General features: G+C 32.7%; 1 protein-coding gene across 2 annotated transcripts in view; it reads left to right on the forward strand.

Annotated features, from left to right (window-relative positions):
- The window catches only part of LOC142320334 (uncharacterized), a 30,135-nt gene extending 5,367 nt beyond the window's left edge, over positions 1-24,768 (forward strand). For both annotated transcript variants that reach the window (XM_075358039.1, XM_075358040.1), the window contains 4 exons: positions 1,274-1,426; positions 4,381-4,462; positions 17,950-18,134; positions 24,536-24,768. In XM_075358039.1, the coding sequence (XP_075214154.1) occupies positions 1,274-1,426; positions 4,381-4,462; positions 17,950-18,134; positions 24,536-24,625 (510 nt within the window). In that variant the 3' untranslated portion in view covers positions 24,626-24,768. The remainder of the gene's footprint in view (positions 1-1,273; positions 1,427-4,380; positions 4,463-17,949; positions 18,135-24,535) is intronic.
- Positions 24,769-25,487: the final 719 nt, after the last annotated feature.

Genomic DNA, 25,487 nt, shown 5'->3' on the forward strand with positions numbered 1-25,487 from the left:
GTTCAGTTTAGCACTGGATTGATTAAATTATCTTAGAGGGGTTTGAGAAAAACATCAAGGTGAAAAAAGTATATTGAGGTAAAGTTAAATTCAAAACTTTAAGATCTAATGATTTCCAATCCTTGTCTTGTGACTTCACACCCAGCGATCCTTTCACTAAAGGAAATATTTTTCATAGTCCATTTTTCGAGTAGTATCTTGCTGTTATATTTTTCATTGTCATTTCAAATTGGGCTTTTTTCAGTGATATTTTCATTTTGGGGAACAATCACAAAAATGTGGTCCCTGGCACTACGCTGGTCCCCGGCAGTATTTATATCTTTCGACCTGCAATACAAGTACCCAACCCATCATTTTGATTGTTCAAATGTAATAATTTCCATTGGCTGCACCTTATACGCTTTTCCATAAGTCCTTTTCTAGAAAGAATCCCTTCATTGTCTCTTCTAATTTCTTCTTTTTTTAGTTTAGCTCTTTTCTGAAAGCTTCTCCACCAATTAACAATATATTAAGGTTTCAGTTTAGTTTTCTACATTTTTTTTGTAAGTGCTGATGTATTTTGAGGTAAGTTTGATGATGTTGACCAAACTCATAATTTCTTAATTACAAATAACCCGTTATTTTATTTAAAAAAATTATAATTCTTTTATAAAATAGAACCAAACTTTTAATTGTAATCCTATTAAAATAAAATATTTTGAAAGCGATTTGTTTTTTTTTACTGATTTTATAATAAACTAATATTGTCTGTCTTACGAAGAGATTGTATACAACTATGCTAAAAATATATAAGTAGTAATAACACAGTGTTTCTAGTCATCGTTTCTGTACAGTTTTACAGAATGATTATCCAATCATCACTTTGATCGTCAAAACAATGATTTAATCATTGGTTCCCTGTACAGTTTTTTAAACCATTTTAGTTTTTTAATTAATGTTTTTTTTATAATTTGCTCATTTTTTAATTGTTTTTTTAATGTAGAATTATGCTAGTTTTTCATGTGCATTTTTCATATAGATTATGAAATTTATGATAATAGTTTGTACGTTTTGTTAGTAGTGAGGGAGAAGCATACATTGATACATCCTGAGATACTGCTGTGAAGACTATTCAAAAGTTGTGGTTTGTAATTGGAAATTATAAAACGTTTTTGAAATTACAAGTAGAAAACCTGTAAAATTACCTTTTACAGTGAAATTCATTTTATATAAGCTGTATTCTTCCTTTTATTTTATATTAAGTAATTTATATTTTTGTTTTGATTGTTCATAGTCTCAAGCCAAAAAACAGTCTGTAACTGGAGCTAGAAAGAAGAGCTCTGGACCGAAATATGAATTGTCTGAAGAGCAAAAAAATGATATTAAAGAAGCATTCAGTTTGTTCGATAAAGATGGCACTGGAAAACTTGAAACAAAAGAATTAAAGGTGAGTTATTACAAGGTTAAGTAGCTTTAAATACAAGTAAGTAATTGCACTCATATTGAATTTGATATTGTTATCGAGTTACATTTTTACCAAATTGTAATACCCTTTTCTTTATAAATTATCGTTTATTATGATTTTTTTTTCACTGACTTTTCAAAGGAAAGTACAGTATTACTTTCAGTTGCATTGTGGAAGTGGAGAGTAAAATGAATTTTCTTTACGCTTTGAAGTATGAGGACTATGAAAATACCATTCACTTTAATAGTGAGTGATAAATATTAGTTCAGTCATTACTGAGTTAACGCTCAAGTCAAGGTAAAAAAAATTTTAACAGAGCAAGTTAAAAGAGTTTTCATTATGATGGTGCAAGTTGGAATGTTGATATTTCTTTATCTTTGGTATCTATTGTTAGCAGTATTGTTTGATGTATTCAGGTAGCGTTACCTAACTCACCGGATTGGTCTAGTGGTGAACATGTCTCCCCAAATCAGCTGATTTGGAAGTTGAGAGTTCCAGTGTTCAGGTCCTAGTAAAGTCAGTTATTTTTACACAGATTTGAATACTAGATCGTGGATACCTGTGTTTTGTTTGTAGGTTGGGTTTCAATTAACCCCACATCTCAGGAATGGCCAAACTAAGACTGTACAAGACTACACTTCATTTACAGTGTAAATCGCATCCTTTGAAGTATTATCTGAATGGTAATTACTGGAGGCTTAACAGGAAAAAGAAAACAAAAGGTAGTGTTACCTAATCTGAGGGACATGAAGACTGGGTGTGTGTTTGACCAGGCCAAAAGGAAAAAAACAAAAAGATTGTCTTCTTGTGCAGTTCTGCCCAAGAATTTTTTTTATTTTGATCAGGAGAATAATGAACTTTATCCAAAATAGGCTTGATATTTAGTCGATTAAGTGGCAGTGATAGAATATTAATTTGTTTGTGAATGATTGGGTTTTTATGAAATGCAGCTTTTTTTTTACTAACTTGTAAAAACTAATTTGTAATGAGTCAGGGATAATTTTTACTAAGATTATTTAAATCACTGTTTACAAAAAAAGTTCTAAATATTTTCTAATAGATTTCAGTTAGAAACTTTTCTTTTGAAGGCTTACAAGGTGCTATTTACATATGACTGCTACATGACTGATAAACTACAACCATGCATTTGTAATGAACAGTTTTTCTTACAGTAAAAAAAAACATAAATTTGTGTTTGCATTTTAATAAGAAAATAAATTGGATGAAGTGACAATGGAAAAAGAAAAAAGTACTCATCCTGACCCCAATAGGTAAGACACCTTCCATGGCATTACAGTTGCCAGTCCATCCCCTTTGTACCTGGCCCTGATGGCCAGGATTTAACCACACTTCTCAGGAATGGTTGATCTGAGACTGTACAAGACTACACTTCATTTACATTCATACATATCATCCTCTGAAGTAATACCTTAAGGTGGTTCCTGAGGCTAAACAGAAAAAGAAGAATAGGTTGTCAGATTTATCCTTTCTTACAGTTATAGCAATCAGCATGAATAGACTCAACCTTAAATTTCAGAGGAAACAAAGAACTCATTTTGAATTAATAAGAAGTGTAAATACATTTCAGTCAAAATTAAATTTATGGATACCCCAAATTGAAAAATGTAACTTCAGCCATTTTCCAAATTTAGAGAATAGTATTTATAAATATAAGGAAATTGAATTTGATAAATGTTCTGAAAATCTTGCTGAACATAAAAATAATTTTAAAATCAGATTTTCTGATTTCTGTAAAGTTCATCCAATCTTTACATTCATTTTAAATCCATTTGTAGATGATATTAATACTTATGAAATATCACAAAAGATTGCAAGTATGTTGAATAAAAATATCCGTATTTTAGAAGCGGAAATAGTTGAGTTTTAATCTGATCTACAATTAAAAATGAGAGTATCACAAACTAATGTTTGGACACTTGTGGAAAATATCCACTTGTGAAGGAAATTTTTCAAAGGCTAAACTCCTGCTTTTGACCTTTGTGAAAGTTGTTTTTTTGATAATGAGATTTTTAAAAACTAATTCAGATCCAGATAACAAATGAACATCTAAATTATTATATGACTCTTGCTGTAACACTGTACGTACCAGAGTACAATAAAATTGGCAGACATTTAATGTTGGTCTTCACATTGATTATTAATAAGTTTTGTTAGTTCTGCATTGTGTTTAATTTGTAGTATAGTAATAATAGTAGTAATAAACAGTAATAATGTAATATTATAGCGTTTTCTTTTTCATATTGTTTTTTTTCAAAAAAAAAAGAAGGTTTTATTTGTGGCTCACCTAAAATTTTTTAATTCTTAATTTTCTTGCGATAGGCTAAAGGTTGGTCACCACTGATTTTGACACAACTCCTTCATATTAATGTTTATTCATATATATATATATATATATATATATGTGTGTTTACACATATATCACATCCAAAAGAAAGGCTGAAACAGCTTAAAATAAATAAATAAATAATCTCTTTCAGTACAGAATAATACATTATTTACATTGTCTTCCTCAGTAATAGACAATGATATACTGTCTAATGAAATGTCTATTTAATCCATCTGGAGTATTTAATGAAACAAACAATATTAATGAGCCTTAGAAGTCATTTCTAAATAAATTTTGTGCCTTATAAACTGTTATTGGCTATATTTTTTCCTCCACTATCGAGTTACTTGATATAAATTGTTGACAAAAACACTTAATTGAAATCTCTAATTATATATTTATTTATTTTTTAGTTCAGCAGAAGCAATTCTAGATGAACAGAAATTTTTAACATTTTTGTTATAAGAAATTTTTTTTTTTAATTTTTATTATTCATAGTCCTAGTTTGTTGTAGATTAATGATAATCGAAATATATTATAAAAATTTAATTATTATTATTATTATTAAATATATCTATTTTTTATGCAGGTTGCAATGCGTGCTCTTGGATTTGAGCCAAAAAAGGAAGAAATTAAAAAGATGCTAGGAGAAATAGATAGAGAAGAAACAGGTAATGATGTTAATTTTTCCTCATTTTGTCTTGATATTGTGATAACACGAATTCAGACTAATGTAGATTCCATTATATTTATCTAAATCAAATTCCTATTTTTTAACATTTTGTTTTATTGTATTATGTTATGTTTAAGCCACCTAGTTTCTGGTTTTGCACATATTCAGATTAATGCTTAAGCTACAACTGTATTCATGTAAGATTAATGAATTTCACTTACTCACAAAATCATGCATTCTAATGCAGTAGATATTATACACACTTAAATCTGTAAAATAATGTTTAGACAGGGTAAACTGATATGGCTTGCTTATCAGATGGTTAATTATTTATATTGTCTTACTTATTTTAAAAATGTTAGTGTATAACACTACATATGTTATTTGTGTATTAAAAATAATATATGTAAATTAATTCTCAAATATCACTGTAAAAAAAAAATTATAATTGTTCACTAGTATGCTAAAAAATATGAAAAAAATGTTGAATTTTAGAATGTATTTTGGATTCGTTTTAGATAATTTAACTTATTTGCTCATGAATTTTCTAAAACTGTGTTTATTACAATATTTCTTTACAAATAATGCATTCCTATAATAGTTATTGGTTAAATACTTGGTCACATAATAAACTTAATACTGCAACTTATTTTCTTATCTAAAAAAAAAATAGTATTCTTGAACAGATTTTTGTGATTGTTATGTTAAATTTATTTACAAGTAACACATTTAAATTCTGAAAATTTTTTATTTTTATTTTTTTTAAATAAACTTTTACATGAAACAAAAAGAACAATTTACTATTCATATATATATATATATATATATATATAAAAAGGTTATTCACAATAAAAAAAAAAAATTGTTACTTAACGTTATTATGTTTCATTATTAACAAAGAAACTTAACACTGATCACTGCTGCAAACATTTTCACCCATTTTGCCCAAAAAATAGTTCAAAGATAATTAAACATGAAATTGTTGTAAATGTCACCAAAGGGAAAAAAATCAGGAAATGTGATACTTATTTTCAAAAACAAAATTTAACATTGAGACCTGCAGTTTCAATGGTATTTTTCAAGAATTAAAATTTTAATCTTATGCACCTAAAAATGGTGCAGCCATTTGTATGTTTTTCATTGAACATTTTCAGGACTTGTCTATCTATATATGTAAACATAATAGAAAGAAATTTAGTTATTCTGTTAATGTAGAAGAAAAGAACAATAATGAATTGCGTGACTTAAGATTATATTCCTAAAAGAAGGTATGGAATTAAATTGGTGCTGTTTGTTTACAAAGCTTACATCAAGCTCTGGTGCCTTTTTTTCGAATCCTGAGGATGATAGGTTAGATTTGTGACATGTAATTGAAGATTTATATACTTATTTTAAATTTTATTGAAATTATAATGTTTTAAAAATTATGTTAATAATTTAACCTAGTACAGAATATTGAGATAAGACTTATCTAACTTACCTTAATTTTATTACAAAAGTACTTTTGCAAGATCCCTGATTCTCAGTCATGACCATCATTTAAATAAACTGCATATTAAATGAAGATATTAAAAATTAAAAATACTAAAATAAACAATGCACATACTGTAATGTTTGTTGAAGTATAATTTAACAGTACAGAGGAATAAAACAAATCTCAAAAAGATTTAAGTTAAATAAAATAATTGTATACATATTATATAATTATTTCATATTAGATACATAAAAAGGAATTGTATCTTATGATAAAACTAGACTACTGTGATAGCTAATCATCGAAATTTATTCAGTTTCACCTTATCATGAATGTAAATTGGAACTAAAGTAATTGGGATTTACTTTAAAAATTGTTTTGGTAAACTTTGAATAATACAACTTTAGTTGTACAACAAAAAGGAATGTATTATTATTGAAAAACTTGATTTTTTCTTCCTTCATGCATATTTTAAAATAAAAGTTCCCTATTAATTACAGAAAGCTTAGCAATGGGTTTTTGAAAACTGGTTGCTGGCAATACCTGATGTTGGTTCTCAGCTCATCAAACGTGTATATATATATATATATATATATATATATATAAATCAATATTCCCAATATTCACTTCAACAAACAGGGTGCCTGCTTGTTGAAGTGAGTAATGAAAAACAGTGCCGGAAACTGCTTATTAGTATATAGGGAAAGATGGAGTGGTAGTGAACCCATATCTTGCTGAAATTCAGGGTCTTATGGGGTTCACTACCACTCCATCTTTCCCATTTCGGTGGTTTCTTCTAACACAATAAAGTGTAGATGCTAGAAGAAATAGTATAAGATGTTGTAGAGTTGCTGTGTAAGGGTATATCTTTTAAATTGTGTAGTGTTCCTGATGTAGTGTATATATACAGTGTAAAGAGTTCAGCAGCTCAGTGTTTAGTAAAAAGAAAAGCTGCAGAATGGCTAGGGCTGTAGGGTCATGGGGGTCGCTAACTTCCAAAGTTAAAGAGTAAGACTTCCTGTCCATGGAGGCAGGATTTTGATCGATGACACTACAGAAGCCGCATGGTCTTGATTTTCCATTTTATAACGTTATATAACTTCTATGAAGGTTTAAACATTCAAAGTTTTATTTACAAATAATGTGCATATATATGTTTGATGAGCTGAGTCAATACATCAGGTATTGCCAGCAACCAGTTTTCAAAAACCCATTGCTAAGCTTTCTGTAATTAATAGGGAACTTTTATATTAAAATATGCATGAAGGAAAACAAAATCAAGTTATTCAACAATAATACAATACATTTTGTTGTTCAGGTAAAGTTAGTTACATTATTCAACATTTACCAAAACAATTTTTACAAAGTTTATATTTTTTTACAAAGTTTGCCAAAACAGACATCATGTACACTTACTACCATGCACATGCATCATAACAAACACAGCACCCCTTTCAGAACATCGCATTGCACCAATTTACAATGCGCACAACTGGCACCCACTGCAGGCACACTTTTTTCTCCCCTCGACCGGATATCCATTTAAGTATACGCAGTCGGGGAGAGTGTCCATATACTCAAAGGAGGCGTCCCCCACCCAGCGGCAGCACGTCTGGCATGGCAGGTTAGCCTCCCCGGTCTCGGATCTTTTATTTTCCATTTGCCATGCCTCTAATCCCCTACCTCAAGGTTCGGCAACGCCGCCCCTCAGCAGGGAACCGGGTCTCGGTCTTTATCTTTTGCCATGCCTCAAACTGGTGGCACCGACCCACTAAGCACCAAGGCACCTGCAGGGCCGACACCGCTGGCCGGGACTCGGTCTTAACTTTACCCCACAGTTCCACAGGAGTTCCCTCCCTTCTCAGGAACCCGCACACCTAAGCATGCGGGCCCTCCACGGAGGGCTGTCCTCCCTTCCCTACTTTAACTACGACCCCCATCTTCTGTCTTCGTTTCTTTAATACGGAGAATTTCCCCCGTGAACTTCTTGAACCAGTCCCAATTTTTCTGACTATACACCATCCAATTAATTAAATTGTCATGGGTCAGTCTATTAATTAAAATTTCCCTTCTATTATCAGCCCATCTGGGACATTCTCCTATCTATCTCCCCATCTGGCAACCATTGACTCCTGGCCACCGAGTACATTTTGGGTTCCGTGGCCACCAGAAAATTGAAATTGCCTCTTGCGGCCATCTCTACCGACAGATCCACCGATAGCCTGCTCCTATTATTATTGATTAGAAATATCTTACACATGATTTTTGTTACAACTTGTATTAGCAGTTCTATGTGACGTAGATCCGCAGTCAAGGCATCTCGTTGCTTCTTTGTGATCTTTAATAACGTGTCCCGGTCTGCCGCAATTGAAACATAATTCTGAACGATCCGGACCTCTACATTCTCTCCTGCCATCCCCTGTATTCCAGCAACGATAGCATTTCTCGACTTCTGTGCGTATGTATTCTCTACAGCACACCCAGCCAACCCTCAGTCTTGATGCAATGAGCTTAGTAGCGTTTCTTTGGTTAGTGACCACAGTGGCATTTTTTGTATTGCCATACGCTTCTCTTATGGATGTGATTTGAAAACCTTCACCAACTCCAAGTACTTTTTCGATTGCCTCCTTGATTTCTCTTTCTGTAGTATCGTACAGCAGGTCCTTGACATGCACCACTGTTCTACGGTCGTCTTTGGTTCTAATGTCAACTTGAAGTTCTTCAGCCCTATTTTTGAGGAGAGAGGAAAACTCACCTGCTTTCTGTGATCTGCTAATTCTGACCTCTAGTTGTTGGTCTCGGCCTTTCCTGATGGATAAGATATCCCCTGCTTCCTCAGCATTGACTTTATCTTTCACTGTTTTTAAGAGATCCGCGTATGTTTTTCCCGGCGCCTGTACTACCACAGTCTTACTCTCCGTAACCGACGGAGTTCCTCTTCTATTCGAGCCAGATCTAGATCTTGCTCTTCCATGCTCACTTAAATTAGGGAGAACCATTCTCAGTAGGGTCTTCCCTTTTCTCATGAGGTATATCACAATTTTCTTAATTTTAATACCCGATGGGCCGTTGGGCATCACAAAGACTGCTGACTCTGATTTTCCCACTACTCTTCTTAGAGCTTTTATTAAGTGGGCTGCCATGGCCTTTTCCCCATTGCTGGAATCAAATATAACCATGTATTTGGTACCGCACATTGTTATTTTTCCGTCCTCAAGAATTGTTGAATCCTGTAGAACCATAGCACCTGGTGTAGCCCCAGCGTAGTGGCTGTTACGCCTCAGTCCATTTAAGTCAACAAAATGACAACTGTCCTCCCCTATTTTTGGAGCATTTACTTGGGTTAGGCGGTTCATCACCCATGATGACCATCGTGAAGACAGTCTGTCAATTAACTGCTCATCTGACAGATCAGCATCGAGTATGTCAGACATCTCATTTCTGTACTGACCTTCTGTCTGTGTGCCTTGGGTAGTCGTATCCGTTGTCTCTTCACGCAGTCTCTGTAATTCTCTGTATATGTCGCTCAGTTCCCTTTCATATGTCTTGATAGCGGTCACGCTCGCTTTGCTGGTCCATTGTCTCAATTGTAATAATGCACTACCTAATTTATAGGTGTCCTCTTGTAGTGTGAGGGGAGCCTCCTCTTCTTCTGAATATCCGGCCCTTGCTCTTTTAGCCCCTCGTCCTTCTATTTGTTTCCATTTTGTCTTGTCCTGGCTTGTAACCCCAATAACCATTCCCTCTACGTCTTCTGTCGGGATCTCTCTCCTTCCTGTACTTCCCTCGAGGTTCCAGCCCCTTGAGAGGCTGTATCTTCTACAGGTAACGAGCCTCGACGTCTCATGTCCTTGATTTGGGGTCAGCGGACAATTCCACGTTCAGCAATACCCCACACGGGGGGGGTGCCCCAAAAAAAAAGTTTGTGAAGAGGGATTTGGGGGGGAGGTAAAATGTATCTGTTCGAATATTAGGTCAAAAAATTTTGGGGGGTCAAAAGGTCGGGAAGTTTTTGATTCGTAAAGATGTCAAGGAATTTTGGATCTATTGTCAAAACTATGGAAGATATAGAGGAAATAGGAAAAGCCTGTGTAAAGTATGCCTATAACACTTAGAAAAATTTCTCTCTGAATACTAACTATGAAAAATTTTACAAGTCGTTGTTTACTAGTTTAGTCTGTGACGTAGCAGACAAGACACAGCTTGTCTTACCACTTAGAAAATTTTCCTTCTATATTAGTACCACGTATAACCTAAAAGTTATTAAAAAACTAATTCAAAATAGATTTTTACACACTTTGTTGAGTTGAAATAACCCAGAATGACTCCTAGTAGGTATTACACTATTGTTAGGTCCTCAACAGCTCACCAAAATATCCAAAAGAACTGTAAAACTTTTCACTTAATACAAGATTATGTCTAATATAAAAAACTCATAATAACTTTTGTAGTCCATGTCCAAAACTCATAACAATTTGTACGTCAGTCCATTATCCTTACCTCGATATATTACTATGTACAAATCCAGTGAAATTACCAAAAAACCAATCAAAAAAGCACTATTACACAGAGCTCTGAAAGCATGTCTGATTGCAGTGACATCCACAACTCTACTCCTGCAGGCACACTTGCTACTATACAAACACACACAAACTGACCACAATCAGTTACATACACCCACCCATACACACTTACCTCAACCACCATCAGGCATGCTCATGACTTCACTGCAAAAGGTACTCCCACATGCTCATAGGGTACTGCAAAGCGCTCATCTGTAGATCTTTCCACCCCGCACCCTCCAACATCTCCCTCTTGTACAAGTCTCTTCCCATGTCCCGAGATCTTCCATCACTACCTTTCCAACTCTTGCTACCGCTCTCCACTAATCCTCTGTGCTCAGCAAGATGTCTTGTAGTTTCCCAGGCTGGAACTTGTTTTCTTGGCTGAGATTGGTTAATGACTCTGCTCGAGCATCCTCATATTGAGGACACTGTAAGAATACACGGTGTGTGGTTTTCTTTGTTTCCACATACAGGACAAGCATTCACACTCTCAATGCCGAACCTGTGGAAGTAGGTTCTAAAGCCACCATGGCCCGCCTGCATCTGCGTTAGGCAGTAGTCCAGCAAGCCATGTGGTCTTTCACTCCAGCGCCGTCCGTACATCTCCCAGGAGACTGAATCCGCTGACCTTTGGTGCCTTCATCCCACCACTATTACCACAGGTTCATCATTTCCTCCTTCACTAAACTGGTTTGCCTCTTCTTTCCCACCTCCCATAACCTTCTGCGTTCAACAACCAGGTCTATCAGGAGAAGTCCCACCAAGACCTCCAGTACCACACCAGAGACAGTTCTATAAGCGGCCATAATATGGAGGCAATACCGTCTGTGGAGTGCCTCCAATACTCCCCTGTACTTGGAGTACTTTGTCAAAGGACTCCCTACCAGATCTCGGATCCATAAAGCATAATGGAATGGATAGCACCCGCTAGTAGTAGTCTTCTTTATTCCATGGGGAAACGCAGTTGGATTTGGACAGAAGGCTGGAAATCAGTTACTTGGTTTTCTGTGCTCTTTCTCTCATCTCTAGCATGTGATTTCTAAACTGAAGCCGGGCAGCAGTCCATATGCCCAGACTTAATCACTGGCTTTGACAGTATTTGCTTCTCCAAGGTAATTGCCAGTATGGGCCTCCTTTTTGCTGTGATAATCAGCACAGACATTGTGCCCTACCCCCCTCATCCAGCTGCAAATTGTGGTATATGCCTCTTCAATCTTGACAACAGCGCCCTCTTACTGTCTGTCCGCATTGACCTCGAGTGCCAAGTCATCTACATACCCAATCTTGGTAACGTTAATTGGCTGCAGAAGCCGAAAAACACCATCATAGGCTATATTCCACAGGGTTGGTCCGAAAGCTGATCCCTGTGGCACCCCTTTGTTGACTCTGCTCCACAATATCATCCTCTACTTTACATAGAAGTATATGACCGACCAGTCATAGGACTGAATAATCTTAGCTTTAATAATCTTAGGACTGAGGATCCAGCTTTGTCTTGGCTACTATATTCCCATCCTTAATGGCAGTCATTATTGCCTTTTGAAATGCTCCTGTTGTATCCTTTTCTTCTTTGACTTTAATTTCCATCCTCTCACATGATCTATATATCGATAGTATCTCAGTAGTGGGAGGCACAAAACCTCCCGTCTCAACAGATTTGAGCAGTTTCGTGTAAGTCGATGAGGACTTAACAATTAATGTTTGCGTCCTGTTCATAATCTCTTTAGGTAGTTCATAACTCTAAGAAGAAGGAAGCTTTTCCAGGGGTGTTGTAATGTGATATTGTCTCCCGTGTGTCTTCCTTCACATTCAAGGATTTTGCAAACAAAAATCACAATAACTTTGCCATATATTTCAGCCTGTATTGGTCCCAATGACCCTCCACTGTTTGCTCTAACCCTTGTGAAAACTAAATCACCACCATTGTCTGATACAACATAGCCGACATGGAACATATTCTTCACTGGTGCCTCTTTGCTCACCACTTCGCCTACCAACCGTGCCTCTAGTGTAGCTGGTAGAATATTCCCGCCCTTAATATTGGACCAGGCCACTTGCAGATGGTGGGTTGCAAGATTGTCCATCACCTGATGGACAATCTTGCAACCCACCATCTACAAGTGTTAGTGTTCCCACCATTTTTAGTGTTCCTATAAATTTTTTTGGGCCAATTCTGCCTAATGAAGTCAGCCATCTGCATGTACAATACTCCATTTTCCAGCCCATCAATGATGGGACACCCTGTGACAGTAACCATTTATACTGCCACCTCTGCTGTTTGCTTTCCGGTGCTGCTGTGTACATAACCGAGGACTTTTCTTCTAAGATCCTTAGTTCAAATACCTAGTTCAGCTTCAATATTTTTTATTTTCCTTTTAACATTTTTATCAGTACACTTCCTTAAATCAAGTGCAAGGCGCTCTAGCCTACTGACAAGCTCCAGTGGCAACTCCTCTTCCTCTGTTGAGGATTGCCTCATTTTCTTCCTCTTTGTCCTTTTCCTGAAGTTCAAGCTAGTCCTTGGGGGTAATCCCTCAACCTGGACAGTTACCATTGATGTGCCAGCAGTATTCTGTGTTGGGGCAGTCTCCATTGCTTCTTGCTTCCCAGCTTTCTGCTCTGAACACGCTTCCATTTCTTTTCCTGGGTTCTCTTCCATGCCAGTTAGGGGGCCAGGTAAAATTCTACTGGATTTGAGTTACACTCCTCACCCTAAGTTCGAAATTTGAAAAGGAAAGGGTGGAAGAGTATTAACATGTAGGAAAAAATCCCCTTTATCTACTATGTAGAATTTATATTTCAATAACGATAATTATTGAACACCTGGATATAAATACACAGTAAGAATCAAACATTCTGTATCTTTCTAGTAAATAAAATTAATTATTTATTCCACAATGTTATCACTTATTGATAATGATAACCCGATACCTTACCAAATTACCGATACAGATAACAACCACCCCAATTTGTAAACAGCTGAATACAAATCCGTCCATTAATCCGCACTAACATGTAACAGTGGCAGTCAGACAATTATGAACCCTGTTGCCAATGGCAATATATGGTCGCTTAAGTAAAAAGTAAATCCATCTTCTAAAAATCAATCTTCTTTAATAAACACTTCCAGATAAATTCCACCGACTGATGTGTAACATCCAAATCAGATAATTAAACTACAGAACCAATAAACACATGAAAAAGCACAGATCATACCAGATCTCTAACTCGACTTCACTGCCACATCTTACCTGGACTGTTTCCAAAAACTTCTTTGGAAGTGATCAGATCAGTTGTTATATCATATATATATTGATAATAGTGATTTCTCAGAGTCAGCCGTGCAGGTGGGTGGTTGAGAAAGCAGACTATATCGGATACAAGGATTCCTTTTGTCAGTATCCCTTTAACATCTTGAAAGTCAAAGCGGCCTGCTGTTCTTTGGTGGGAGGATGTTTGCAGACATACACTAAAGGAATGTCACAGGGCTTTATGTAATTTCAGTTGAAGGTCCATGACTGAATTGCTCTGCACCTTCCACAGTGGGAGGGCTGTTTGCTGTTGTATTTCAATGTGCTAAATGGAAATCATGGCTGAATTATGTCAATACCATTTCTCTGTCAACTCCATCATCGGTTGTGTGGAGAAAGGTTCGAGTCATATGTAGATAATGGAAATCATGGTTGAATTATGTCAATACCATTTCTCTGTCAACTCCATCATCGGTTGTGTGGAGAAGGGTTCAAATCATATGCAGTTGATGAACTGGAAAACAACAGCATCCTCATAATAACATCAATTGATATGGCAAACACATTTGGAAATGTGCATGTAAAAGCTTGTTTGGAGTTGCAGGTAGAAAGCTTGCCATTTGTTATTGGAGATTTGTAAAATGAATTAAACATTCCTTTTTCTTTTGATGAGCTAAGATATGCCTTAAATAATTCCCATTACACTTTCCCTGGAAATGATAATATCAGGTTCACACCTTCTTACATCATCTTGTAATCTATAATAGAATATAGGTTACAAGGTAGGTAGGATATATAGAATATATAGGGTGATTCAAAGAAACGGGAAATTTAAAAAATTAAATAACGTTAATGAAAAATTTTTTTAGAAAATGAATTTTATTTCATGTAATTGTACAAATGTTGCCATTTTAGGATACATACATTTTAGTTTATTTTTTAAAGATGACATCTTGCAGGTGACCTCCTCTTCTACGTAAACACTCACGAAGTCTCTTCGTTAAATTGTTCATGGTTTTGACGTAACATCTCAACTGGAATTTCCGAAATTGCTTCTCGGATCTTTGCCTTCAGTTCTTCCGTTGTAGCAGGTCTACTGTGGAACACTTTGCTTTTAAGGTGACCCCACAAAAAGTAATCACAAGCTGAGAGATCAGGCGATCTGGGAGGCCATCTAATGTCACCATTTCGTGAAATGACACGTTGTCCAAACAATCGGCATACAGCTGCCATCGATATTCATACATTATGTGACATTGCTCCGTCTTGTTGAAACCAGGCTGTGTTAAGAATCGGTGGAAATCTCTTTTGTTGTTCCACAACAATGGTTTCAAGCACGGCTACGTAACGAGCCGATGTCACTGTAATCGCAAGACCGTTGTCATCCTCAAAAAAAATAAGGGCCTATAACACCGTAAGATGACATAGCACACCACACGGTCACTTTCTGGCTGTACAACGGACGCTGGTGTAGCTGCGTAGGATTTTCTTGTGCCCAGTATCTGAAATTTTGCTTGTTAACAAATCCACTGAGGTGGAAATGTGCTTTGTCTGACATCCACAGTTCGTGAACAAACTCTTCATTATCATTTATCTTCTGAAGCATTACATTACAGAATTGTGCTCGCACAACTGCATTGTTCGGTTTCAGTTCCTGGACATCTGCAACTCGTATGGATGGTATTGCAAGTCCCGGCTACCAACACAACTTTAAAAATTTCCCGTTTCTTTGAATCACCCAGTATAATAGAATAGTGTTATTTATAATAGAATATTTTGTGATCGGGTTTTTCCAGATTGTTGGTCAGAAGCATTGGTGATTTCCGAATTGAAACCTGGTAAAGATAAATCATGCCCCTCAAGTTATCGTCCTATTTCATTGACCGGTACTCTGTGCAAGGCAATGGAATTAATGGTAGACTGTCATTTAGTGTGGTACTTTGGGAGAAATACCCTGATTACTCCAGAACAATACAGTTTCCGCCAAGGTAGATCATCTATCAAACATGTAGTTGCTCTTGACCCTGTCATACAAGACACCTTCCTACTTCACAAATGCGTCATTGCCGTATTTTCTGATATGCAAAAGATGTATGACATGGCTTTAGAGGAATCCTAAAAAATCTGTATGAATGGGGTATATAAGGAAATCTCATTGCATTTATCAGGGGTTTCCTCAGCAATCGGCCTTTTCAAGTTCTAGTTGGAACGATATCTGAAAGTTTCAGACTAGAAAACTGAATACCACAGGGAAGTGTCTGTGGTATTACATTGTTTGCTGCAGCCATAAATACTATAACAAACTGCGTGCAGAAACCTGTTATATGTTTGTTATTTGTAGATGATCCTTCAATTTACGTCTAGCTACTGGCAAAGGCTACTCCAAAACACAATAACCTATTTAGAATCATGGTGTAAAATGACTGGATTCACATTTTCTCCGTAGAAAACGAAATGCATTTGCTTTTTGTGGATGAGGGAACATGTTGATCCTAAATTGTTTTTACATGGTGAACCAGTTGAACCATGCTTGCAGGTTAGATTTTTGTGATTATGGTTTGACCAATGACTAACATGTAACACATTTAAAGAAGCTGAAGGTAAAATGTTAAAAAATGCTAGCCATGCTGAGAGTCTATCTAATACTTGTTGGGGAGCTGATCAAGTTTGCATGTTGTGCTTCTACCAAGTTCTAGTTCATTCCTGCTTAGACTATAGCTGTGTGGTTTATTTGTCTATACAGCCTACTACTCTAAAGATGCTCGATGTACTCTATTATTAATTTTTCTCCATCTTGCTACAGTTGTGTTTCACTCAAGCCGCATGGTAAGTCTGTTAGTAGACAGTGATGAGCCATCTCTTTGGAATAGATGAAATCAAATGATCTGCTCCTATGTAGCTCATGTTAAAGTGCAACCAAATCATCCTATTTTTGATGCAGTCATTTTCCAACTGCATGTTAATCAATATAAGGAACTGCCATAATTTACTGCTCCACAACAGTGCCTTTTCTTTGCTCTAAACATACAATTACCGCCAGTTCTTACTGTTGTTCCATGTTATTACTCTCCTCAGCAGCCTTCTCTCATAAATTATTGGTTTAGTCTTTGTGAGTATCATAAAAACACCTCATTATATTTGGTTAAATTATGAGAAAAATTTTATAATTTTATAAATAGCGTGAATCCTGATGCCATAGTTTATATGGATGTCTTTAAAAACATTAATTCTGTTGATTGGGCTTTTGTAGTTGGCAACAGAACATATATGTTGGCCTTCCCAGCATCATTAGTATTTTTGTTGCAGAACTGTTTGTTATTAATAAGGCCTTAAATGTAATTAGCCCAGTATTTTGACACGTACTTGCAGAGGCTTGTTTCCATTCTCCTTTCACCAATCGTGTTGTTTCTGATGATCTTGTCTGTTTTCTGAAGAGGGTGGTCCATAATGAGTAGCAAAGTGAATGGAATACTACAATCAACAAACAATAAACTTTGTACAGTTTAAGAAAATTGTATTACCATGGAGCTTCTCATGCAGAAATAAGTGTCGAGAGGAGGTTATTATTTGCTGTTTGCAAATAGTGTGCCCTATTCACGAGTGAGCCTAGGCTCACTTGTTAGTATCTCATGACTCAGACGGATGCATTCATTTGTGTTCACTGCGACTACCAACTAACTGTACACCACACACTTGTGGATTGTGTCTTACATGGCATTGCGTTGGAAGTTTAAACTAGTGGCTAACTTCTGAAATATCTTACGAAACAATGAGACAATGTTATCAAATGTTTTAAAATTTCTCAAAGCCAATCGTTTATATTCAAATATTTGATTTTTTATATAGTATGTTTCAGCTATTTATGCCATTTAGCATATGATAATTTTATTGTATTTAATTATTAATATAATATTTCATTTGGTTTTATTTTGCTTTTAGTTTATATCATAGGTGTTTTCCATTTATGCTTTTTTTTTTTATATTACTTGGTTTTAGTTTTTAATTTAATTTTTAATATATATATATATATATTTACTATAAAACATTGCGTCCGGGTGCTGATAATACTTCATTATGTAAGAAAAAAAGGATCCTGCCTTATATTTTTAGAAAAATTCTATTGTACTTTTTCTTGTGTTAGGATACTTTTTAGTTAGACAGTATATTTTATTGATAGTACAATCATTAATTGCAGGTATGCTTTCATACGAAGAATTTTTGACACTTATGACACAAAAAATGGCCGAAAAAGATTCAAAAGAAGAAATTATGAAGGCATTCAGACTCTTTGATGATGATGAAACAGGAAAGATATCATTTAAAAATCTTCAGCGGGTTGCTGGAGAATTAGGTGAAACATTAACTGATGAAGAACTGCAGGTGAATATATTATTGAAGTAGAAATTTTAATGGACATATTTTTATCGGTAGAATTGAGTTTTTTTTTATCAGATACAGAGAATTTTTATATAAAGTTAGTTCAAAAAGTAATTACTACTGTTATTGGTAATAAAAAATTAATTTATTTAAAAAGATAAAAAATGGGGGAAAAATGATTTTTGTTTCATCAGTTTTACCTTAAACTATTTTTCATTTATTACTTCTGCGTATGAAAACTAATTCTGAATTACTACTGTCTTAACATCAGTAATATCATTGAAATGATGCCCACAAATGCATCTTTTTAAGTACAGAGGTAGGTGAAAATTATTTGGGAATAAGTCTGGGACATAAGGAGGATGATCTCTTTGTTATTAATAAATGAGTAGATGATTTATTTGGTTCATGCAGGCGAGTATTGTCGTAAAACAGTACAGTGCCATTACTAAACATGTTGTATCTTTTTTCTGAATTGCATTGCGTAATTTTTTTAAAGTCTCAAAGTAGAAAGTAAATGATATCATTGAGCCTTAGCACTAGAATTCTATAAGCCAAACTTTGTCTATTGCACGATAACAGCAAATTACTCTGTTGGGAGGATCATGATTAACTTCAATGTCTTAAATGCACAGAATTGAATGTAAATGTAGTTTATAAATCAAATTCATAATGCTGTTAGCAGTTTGCTGAAAATGAGTGAATTCAGCATGAAATGATAACCACAGTGCAGCTAGAGAGTTGTTTACAAACAAATTTTATTCCAAATACATTCCATTTTTTTTTTTGTCTTTTCCTAGGATATTTATTATTTTTAATGCATATAAAGAAATTGTTTTAATTTATTATCTGCTCTACCTTGTTAAAAGTTTTCTGTTGAGATTTTGTGTTATGTCATCATTTGATTCAAACAAAAGAATTAACATAACTAAAATGATATAATAAATACATTTGTGATCTTATACTGTAGAAAATAAGCCATTATTAAATTTACTGTATGCAGCTCTTTACATTCTGCTAACATATTGCTCATTCTCTATTTAAAAAATTGCTTTTTTATATTTTTTGTAATAAAGAAAAATTTGGCCATCTTTATATGGAGTTGAACATATTTCAGTCATAGCAGATTGATCTATCGGCTCTCAGTGTAATAATTTTAACTCCTATAATTTTCATTAACTAAAAAATTCTCTAATATCTTACCCATTTAACTTTAATTGTTCTAGGGAACTTGGACAATTTTGTAAATCAGTACTTTTAATAGTCAGATAAAACCTTATCCAACGTACTTCACCTTAGAAGTTTCAGCAGCTGAAAAATATGAGCTCAGTTTTTATGAGGATATGAGTATAGTGTTAACTCTTACATTTTTTCAATTAAATAGTGTAATTAAGTTATTTGTAATCTGTCATCTGTTTGCTAAAAATGAAGTATTTTGTGGTAGTTTATTGTATAATCATTGAGAGAGAGAGAGAGAAAGAGTGAATAGGGTCTTGTGAAAAAATTTCACTTCTTATTTACTACAAAAGGTTTAGCAAATTATTCAGTGTAGTTTTTCACAGGACAGTAAATGCTTCAGAATCTATCATAAGTGAGGAAATGTTACAATGTGAAAAAGCAAACTTTTATCCTCTTAAGAGAGAGTTTCCCCTTGGTCAAAATTTCATAGAATGTTTTTGACAAAATTTTTTATTGATTGCTTCTCTCCCTCTCTCACTCCTTCTCTCCCTCCCTTCTCTCTCTCTCTCTCTGTGTGTGTGTGTGCGCACTTGCATGTTTGTGTATACATACAGGCTTGGTGGATAAATTTTGCTCATAATGCGTAACATGGGAATGAAAAGAGATATTGAAATAAAATAAAAAAATGAAGAAAAGTGCAATATCTTAGCTACAAATTGCAGTAATTATTTTTCAATATAATCCCCATTTACATTGATACACTTTTTTCATGACAAGTTTTTGCATTCCATCACTGAAAAATTCTGGTGGTCTTTCTCAGATCCAAGTGGCTACAGCTTCCTTCACCTCATTGTCGATGGTGTAATGATTACCTTTGAGATCCCTCTTGAGATGAGGGAAGTGGAAGTCGCACACAGCCAAATCTGGCGAGTATGGCGGATGCGGAATAGGCTCAAACTTCAGCTTGCAGAGAGTTTTTACGGTATCCATCATGCACAAATTTTACGGTAACCCAATTGCTTGCTAATATGGCCTATTCATTCTTTAGATATGCCTAACTGAATGAATAGCGATGCATTGCTGGGTGATTCACCGGTCACTGTGAAGCAAATCATCCACCTCCTTTCGATGTTTCTCATCAGTCACAGAAACTGGTCGTCTGCTGTGAGGTGTGCCCTCAATTGTTGCTTTACCAGCTTCACATTCATGAAATTTTCAATACCCACCTATTCATAGTACTCCTGTCAACAGTTTCAATACCATAAACCCATTTTAAATGATGAAAAATATTTGTAAATTCACATTTTCTCCTGTTAATAATTCAATCACTGTGCGCTGATTTAATCGTGTTGACAAACTGGCTGTACTCACTCCATTTTAACTGCTACTGAAATATGCACACACAGGATAATAAAAATTCAGCACAATCAACCAAAGTACAGAATTAATAAGAGCTCTTATCTTATCTTATTATCTTTCTTTTTCCTTTTTCTTTTTTATAAATCAAAGCAGCTTTTGAGGAATTTCCTCATCATTAGTTGATTAAAATTTAAAATTTACATTTGAAGCAGATAAGTGCAAAAAAATAAGTTTTATAGATGTTAATATTGAAATCAACAAAAAGAATCGTATTATAATATCAGTATATAGAAAACCTACAGCAAGTAAAATAATAGAAAATCCAATTATCCATGGTCACACAAAATCAATATATTTACAAACATGTTAGAGTGATACATTTCATACAGAACAACAGGCAAAGCTTAGGTGTAGAAATAAATATTATAAAGAGTATTGTAGTAAAAGTGGATATAAAGCATCATTAATTGATAATATTTATACAAAAGACAATTTTAAATTAAAAACGTAACAACATTGAAGCCTATAAATAAAACACACAGCAGTTATAATGTCTATATAAAATACTCTTACACTAATAATATTTTTGAAAATTTAATTAATGTTTATAATGATGAAAAATATAAAACAGCATATAAACCCTACAACCATATAAGACATTTAAAAAATCCATAACTATAATAATGATTTTGTAATATTTGTGTGGCATTTATAAAATATAATGTAATGATTGTGATGAGATTTATATTGGGAAGAGTAATAGATATTTTAAAGTAAGATTTGCAGAACATTTTAGATATTATATTAACAAAAAATTGGGGTTTCTAATGTTGCTGACCATTTAATAGTAAAAAAACATTCTATTACTGACTTAGAAACTAATTTGGAAATAATTGAAGTAACAAAAGAAAATGAAATAAAAAATTGGACAGTTTAGAAAATATCATATATAAATATAGGCAGAAATTCAGCTTAATCAATCTGCAGAATTTGATAATGAAACAAAGCTTATCAAAGCTGCTGTAGATAGCAGCACTTTTGTTAATATTAGGTAAAGGTTATATCATATTAGTACAGTGCTGTATTTAGTGGCTGGCCAAAAACACATAAAAATAAACTAAATTTAATGTTTTTAAAATTAAAGATTTGATTATTTTAATTAATTTGACTACATACATTGTCATGTATGGAAATATTATGTTAAAAACTATATTAATGTTCATAATGTATAATCAGATTTCAATTTTAATCAACTTTGGTGAGGAAATACCTCAAGTGCTTCTGATTTATAAAAAAGGAAATGGAAAAATATAAGATAAGGTAAGAGCTAATAATTCTCTACTTTGGTTGAATGTGCTGAATTTTGTTTATGCTTTTGGTATTAATTGGAACAGAGGGAGATATGGACAAAAAAGAATTTATTTTACCAAATTATATATATAAAATACTATCACAATCATTACATTTAATTTTATAGATTTGTCATATGTTTATTTTATTATTATATATATACCGTGCGTTGTACATACCCATACACATAGCTTTATTTTTTATTAACTCTTTACTATTTTAGAATCACAATAACATTCCTGCTGCAACTGTGGTATACTGGAGCAGCATGAGATTGGTTTTAAACATATGATGATTTTAAACTAGTACTTCTGTGTAGCCAAGTATGATAACAATGCAATTATCAAAACTATTGTATTTTAAATTATATTATATAAACCACCTAGTACAGAATATTGAGGTAAAACATATTTTACTCTAGTTTTATATTGAAAGTACTGAAGCGGGATCCTGTACCCTGAGTCATGATTGAATTATTTAATTAAACTGCATATTAAAAATGTTCAAAAATAAAAATAATAAAATAAACCATGCACATGGTATAATGTTTGTTTCATTACTGTAATATTATAATGAAAATCACAAAATAATTTATAATGCTGCTATCTGTTGGTGTTTTTATTAGACTGTCTCCCTCAAACACACTGATTTATCAAATTGAAATTTTGTTTGTATTTTCCTAATATATATAATTTTTTATCTCTTTATTAATTTCCAATATTTCTATATTTATGTTAAGCTGAAAAGGATGTTTATTGTTTATTAGACTGTCTGCAATATTAGATAAACTTAATTTATTTTTGTAATTTTGATAGTGTTCAAGAAATCTTGTCTTAAAAGATCTGTTTGTTTTTCCTACATAAATATTATATCACAATCATAACATATAATTTTATAAATTAAATAAATTTTATGAAGTTTTATTTTATTATTTTTGTTTTTTATATAATTTATTTTGTGGTTATTAGGTTTGTATGCTGGTTTTAAATATTAAATTTTTTTTCATTGAGTTTTATTAACGTTTTCAATGATAGTAATTTAAAATTTATGTTTTCAATTTTTTTGTCTTATTATTTATTGGTTGTAAGTTTTTCTTATGTTTTGATTTTTGTTTTTTTTTTTATTAATATTATTAATTAAAGTAGTATCACATTAATTTTCTACTACTGTATGTTTTATGATGTTTATTTTGTTATTTAACTTTTCTTTATTATTATGTATGTAATTGATTGCTCTTTTAACCATATTTGTATAAGAGTTAATTTTTATGAATTTTTATATTATTAGATGTAGGTATATTTTCTGATGTCTCAATTTGATTGCCCTTTTATTTCAATATTGACATGAACATTCTGTTATTATCTATTTGAAATGTGATTTTTCAATTTTCATTATAGGAATTTAATTTGAGTAATATTATAATAAATTAGGTTTATCTAATATTGCTGATCATCTAACAAACAATAAACATCCTATTTCTGATATTAACATAAATTTAGAAATATTAGAAATTAATCAAGATGACAAAAAATTAAATATATTAGGAAAATACAAACAAAATTTCAATTTGATACATAATCAATGTTTGAGGGAGACAGTCTTCTAAAAACACCAACAGATAGCAGCACTCGTATAATAAATTAATTTGCGATATTCAGTGTAATATCACAGTACTGTAACAGACATTAACACCATGTGCATGTCTTATTTTAGTATTTTTAAAAATATTAAAATGATTGAATGAAAGTTTAAGCTTGACAGAATGTGTTTTTATTTCATTTTTTGCATGCAGTTGAAGATGGAATTATCCATAGAGTTCCATATAGATAAGTCATACTTGTTGTTAAATCATTTTTTGTAAAAAAAAAGAATGTTCTCTAATATTGAAAATGAATTCGGAAACAAATTTCTGTTTAAAAAATTGTAGTTGTACATATGTTCAATATAAATATTAAATGAACCATGAAAAATACTTGACGGGATGAGTTTTGATTTCATTTTTTGCATAGAGTTGAAGATGGAATTGTGCATAGTTTCATGTAGAATTAATAAAAATGTCTTGTACTGAAATGAAAAAGAAACTATGTAATAGGCAAATTATCAAATGAAAGTTTAATCCACAAAGTAGTGTGGACCATAAAGTCATACTTGTTCATGATTAATCTTTTTGTAAAAAAAAATGGAATGATCACTTATTTTGAAAATAAATTCGGAGAAAAGTTTGTTTTGAAAAAGCATTTTGTATGAAAGATATAAAAGATTTGAATGCATGAACAGTGTTCAGTATAAATATTAAATAATAAAAGAATTTGTACTTTTATTTTGTAATAAATGAGCACCTTTACTTTCATTTTATTTGTTTATATAAAATTGGATTCTGTATCAGGTACATTTTCTCACCAACTGCATTTGGATACAATACACAAAGATGACAAAGATATTAGTATTTTAAATATTATTCTTTTAAGTTCATTTTCATTGAAGTGATAATGAATGTACAATTTTTTTTTCAACAGGAAATGATTGATGAAGCAGACAGAGATGGGGATGGAGAAATTAGTCAAGAAGAATTTTTGCGAATTATGAAAAAGACAAGCCTTTATTAGTTCTGATAGTTACTTTTAACTGCTACAATAATTTTGTAGTATATCATCCATTTTGAAACATATCTTCATGTACTTTACAGTGCAACTTGGTAATTATTTCTTTCTTTTTTTAATTGAATTTTTTCCATGTTTATAATAAATATGTTTTATAATATTAATTGTTTAAATTATTTAGTTTTTTAGACTTGTATTGTATTTCCAAAAACATAATATTATATGAATAATTAAATTTGGTTTGCAAAATTTAATTTTTACTAAGAAAAAGATAATTATAATTAATTAATATGTTTTGATTTTTATTTACAAGCATTATTTTTTAAATTTAAGTTTCATGATTTTTTTGTACTAATAAATAAGTTACTAATAAACCCTCTTTATTATTTGAACATCTAATAGAAAACATTATTTATTTGGTAATTTTAATAAAATTTGTTGTATAGCAAATTAAATGGTTTTCAATGCCACCATGATTTTTAATTAACTTTTTCTTGTACAAAGATTTATTTTTACTGCTTGTAATACTTGTGCTGATTTGTTTAAGAATTGATCTTTTTATTGCCATTTGAAAAACTAAAAAAGGAAACCTGTGGAATTTTATGGAAAAATGCCAACTTGTATAGTGTATTAGTAGCAGTCAGAATTACTGCACTTAATAATGTGCTTTATATTTGCAACTATAAATTGTGTAACATAATATATTATTCAGTTAATGATGACTTTTGTTGTTATACTTTTAGTCATTTCTTATTTTTTGATTGTTTGATGAGTTGATAGTTTGTCTTTTTATTGTCATTACTAAACCTGAGCCCAATATTTTCCATATGCATGTTATTTTAGTAATTTTTTTATATTTATTTCAGGT

The sequence above is a fragment of the Lycorma delicatula genome, chromosome 2 (assembly GCF_047948215.1).
Source record: "Lycorma delicatula isolate Av1 chromosome 2, ASM4794821v1, whole genome shotgun sequence".
In the NCBI taxonomy this organism is placed as follows: Eukaryota; Metazoa; Arthropoda; class Insecta; order Hemiptera; family Fulgoridae; genus Lycorma; species Lycorma delicatula.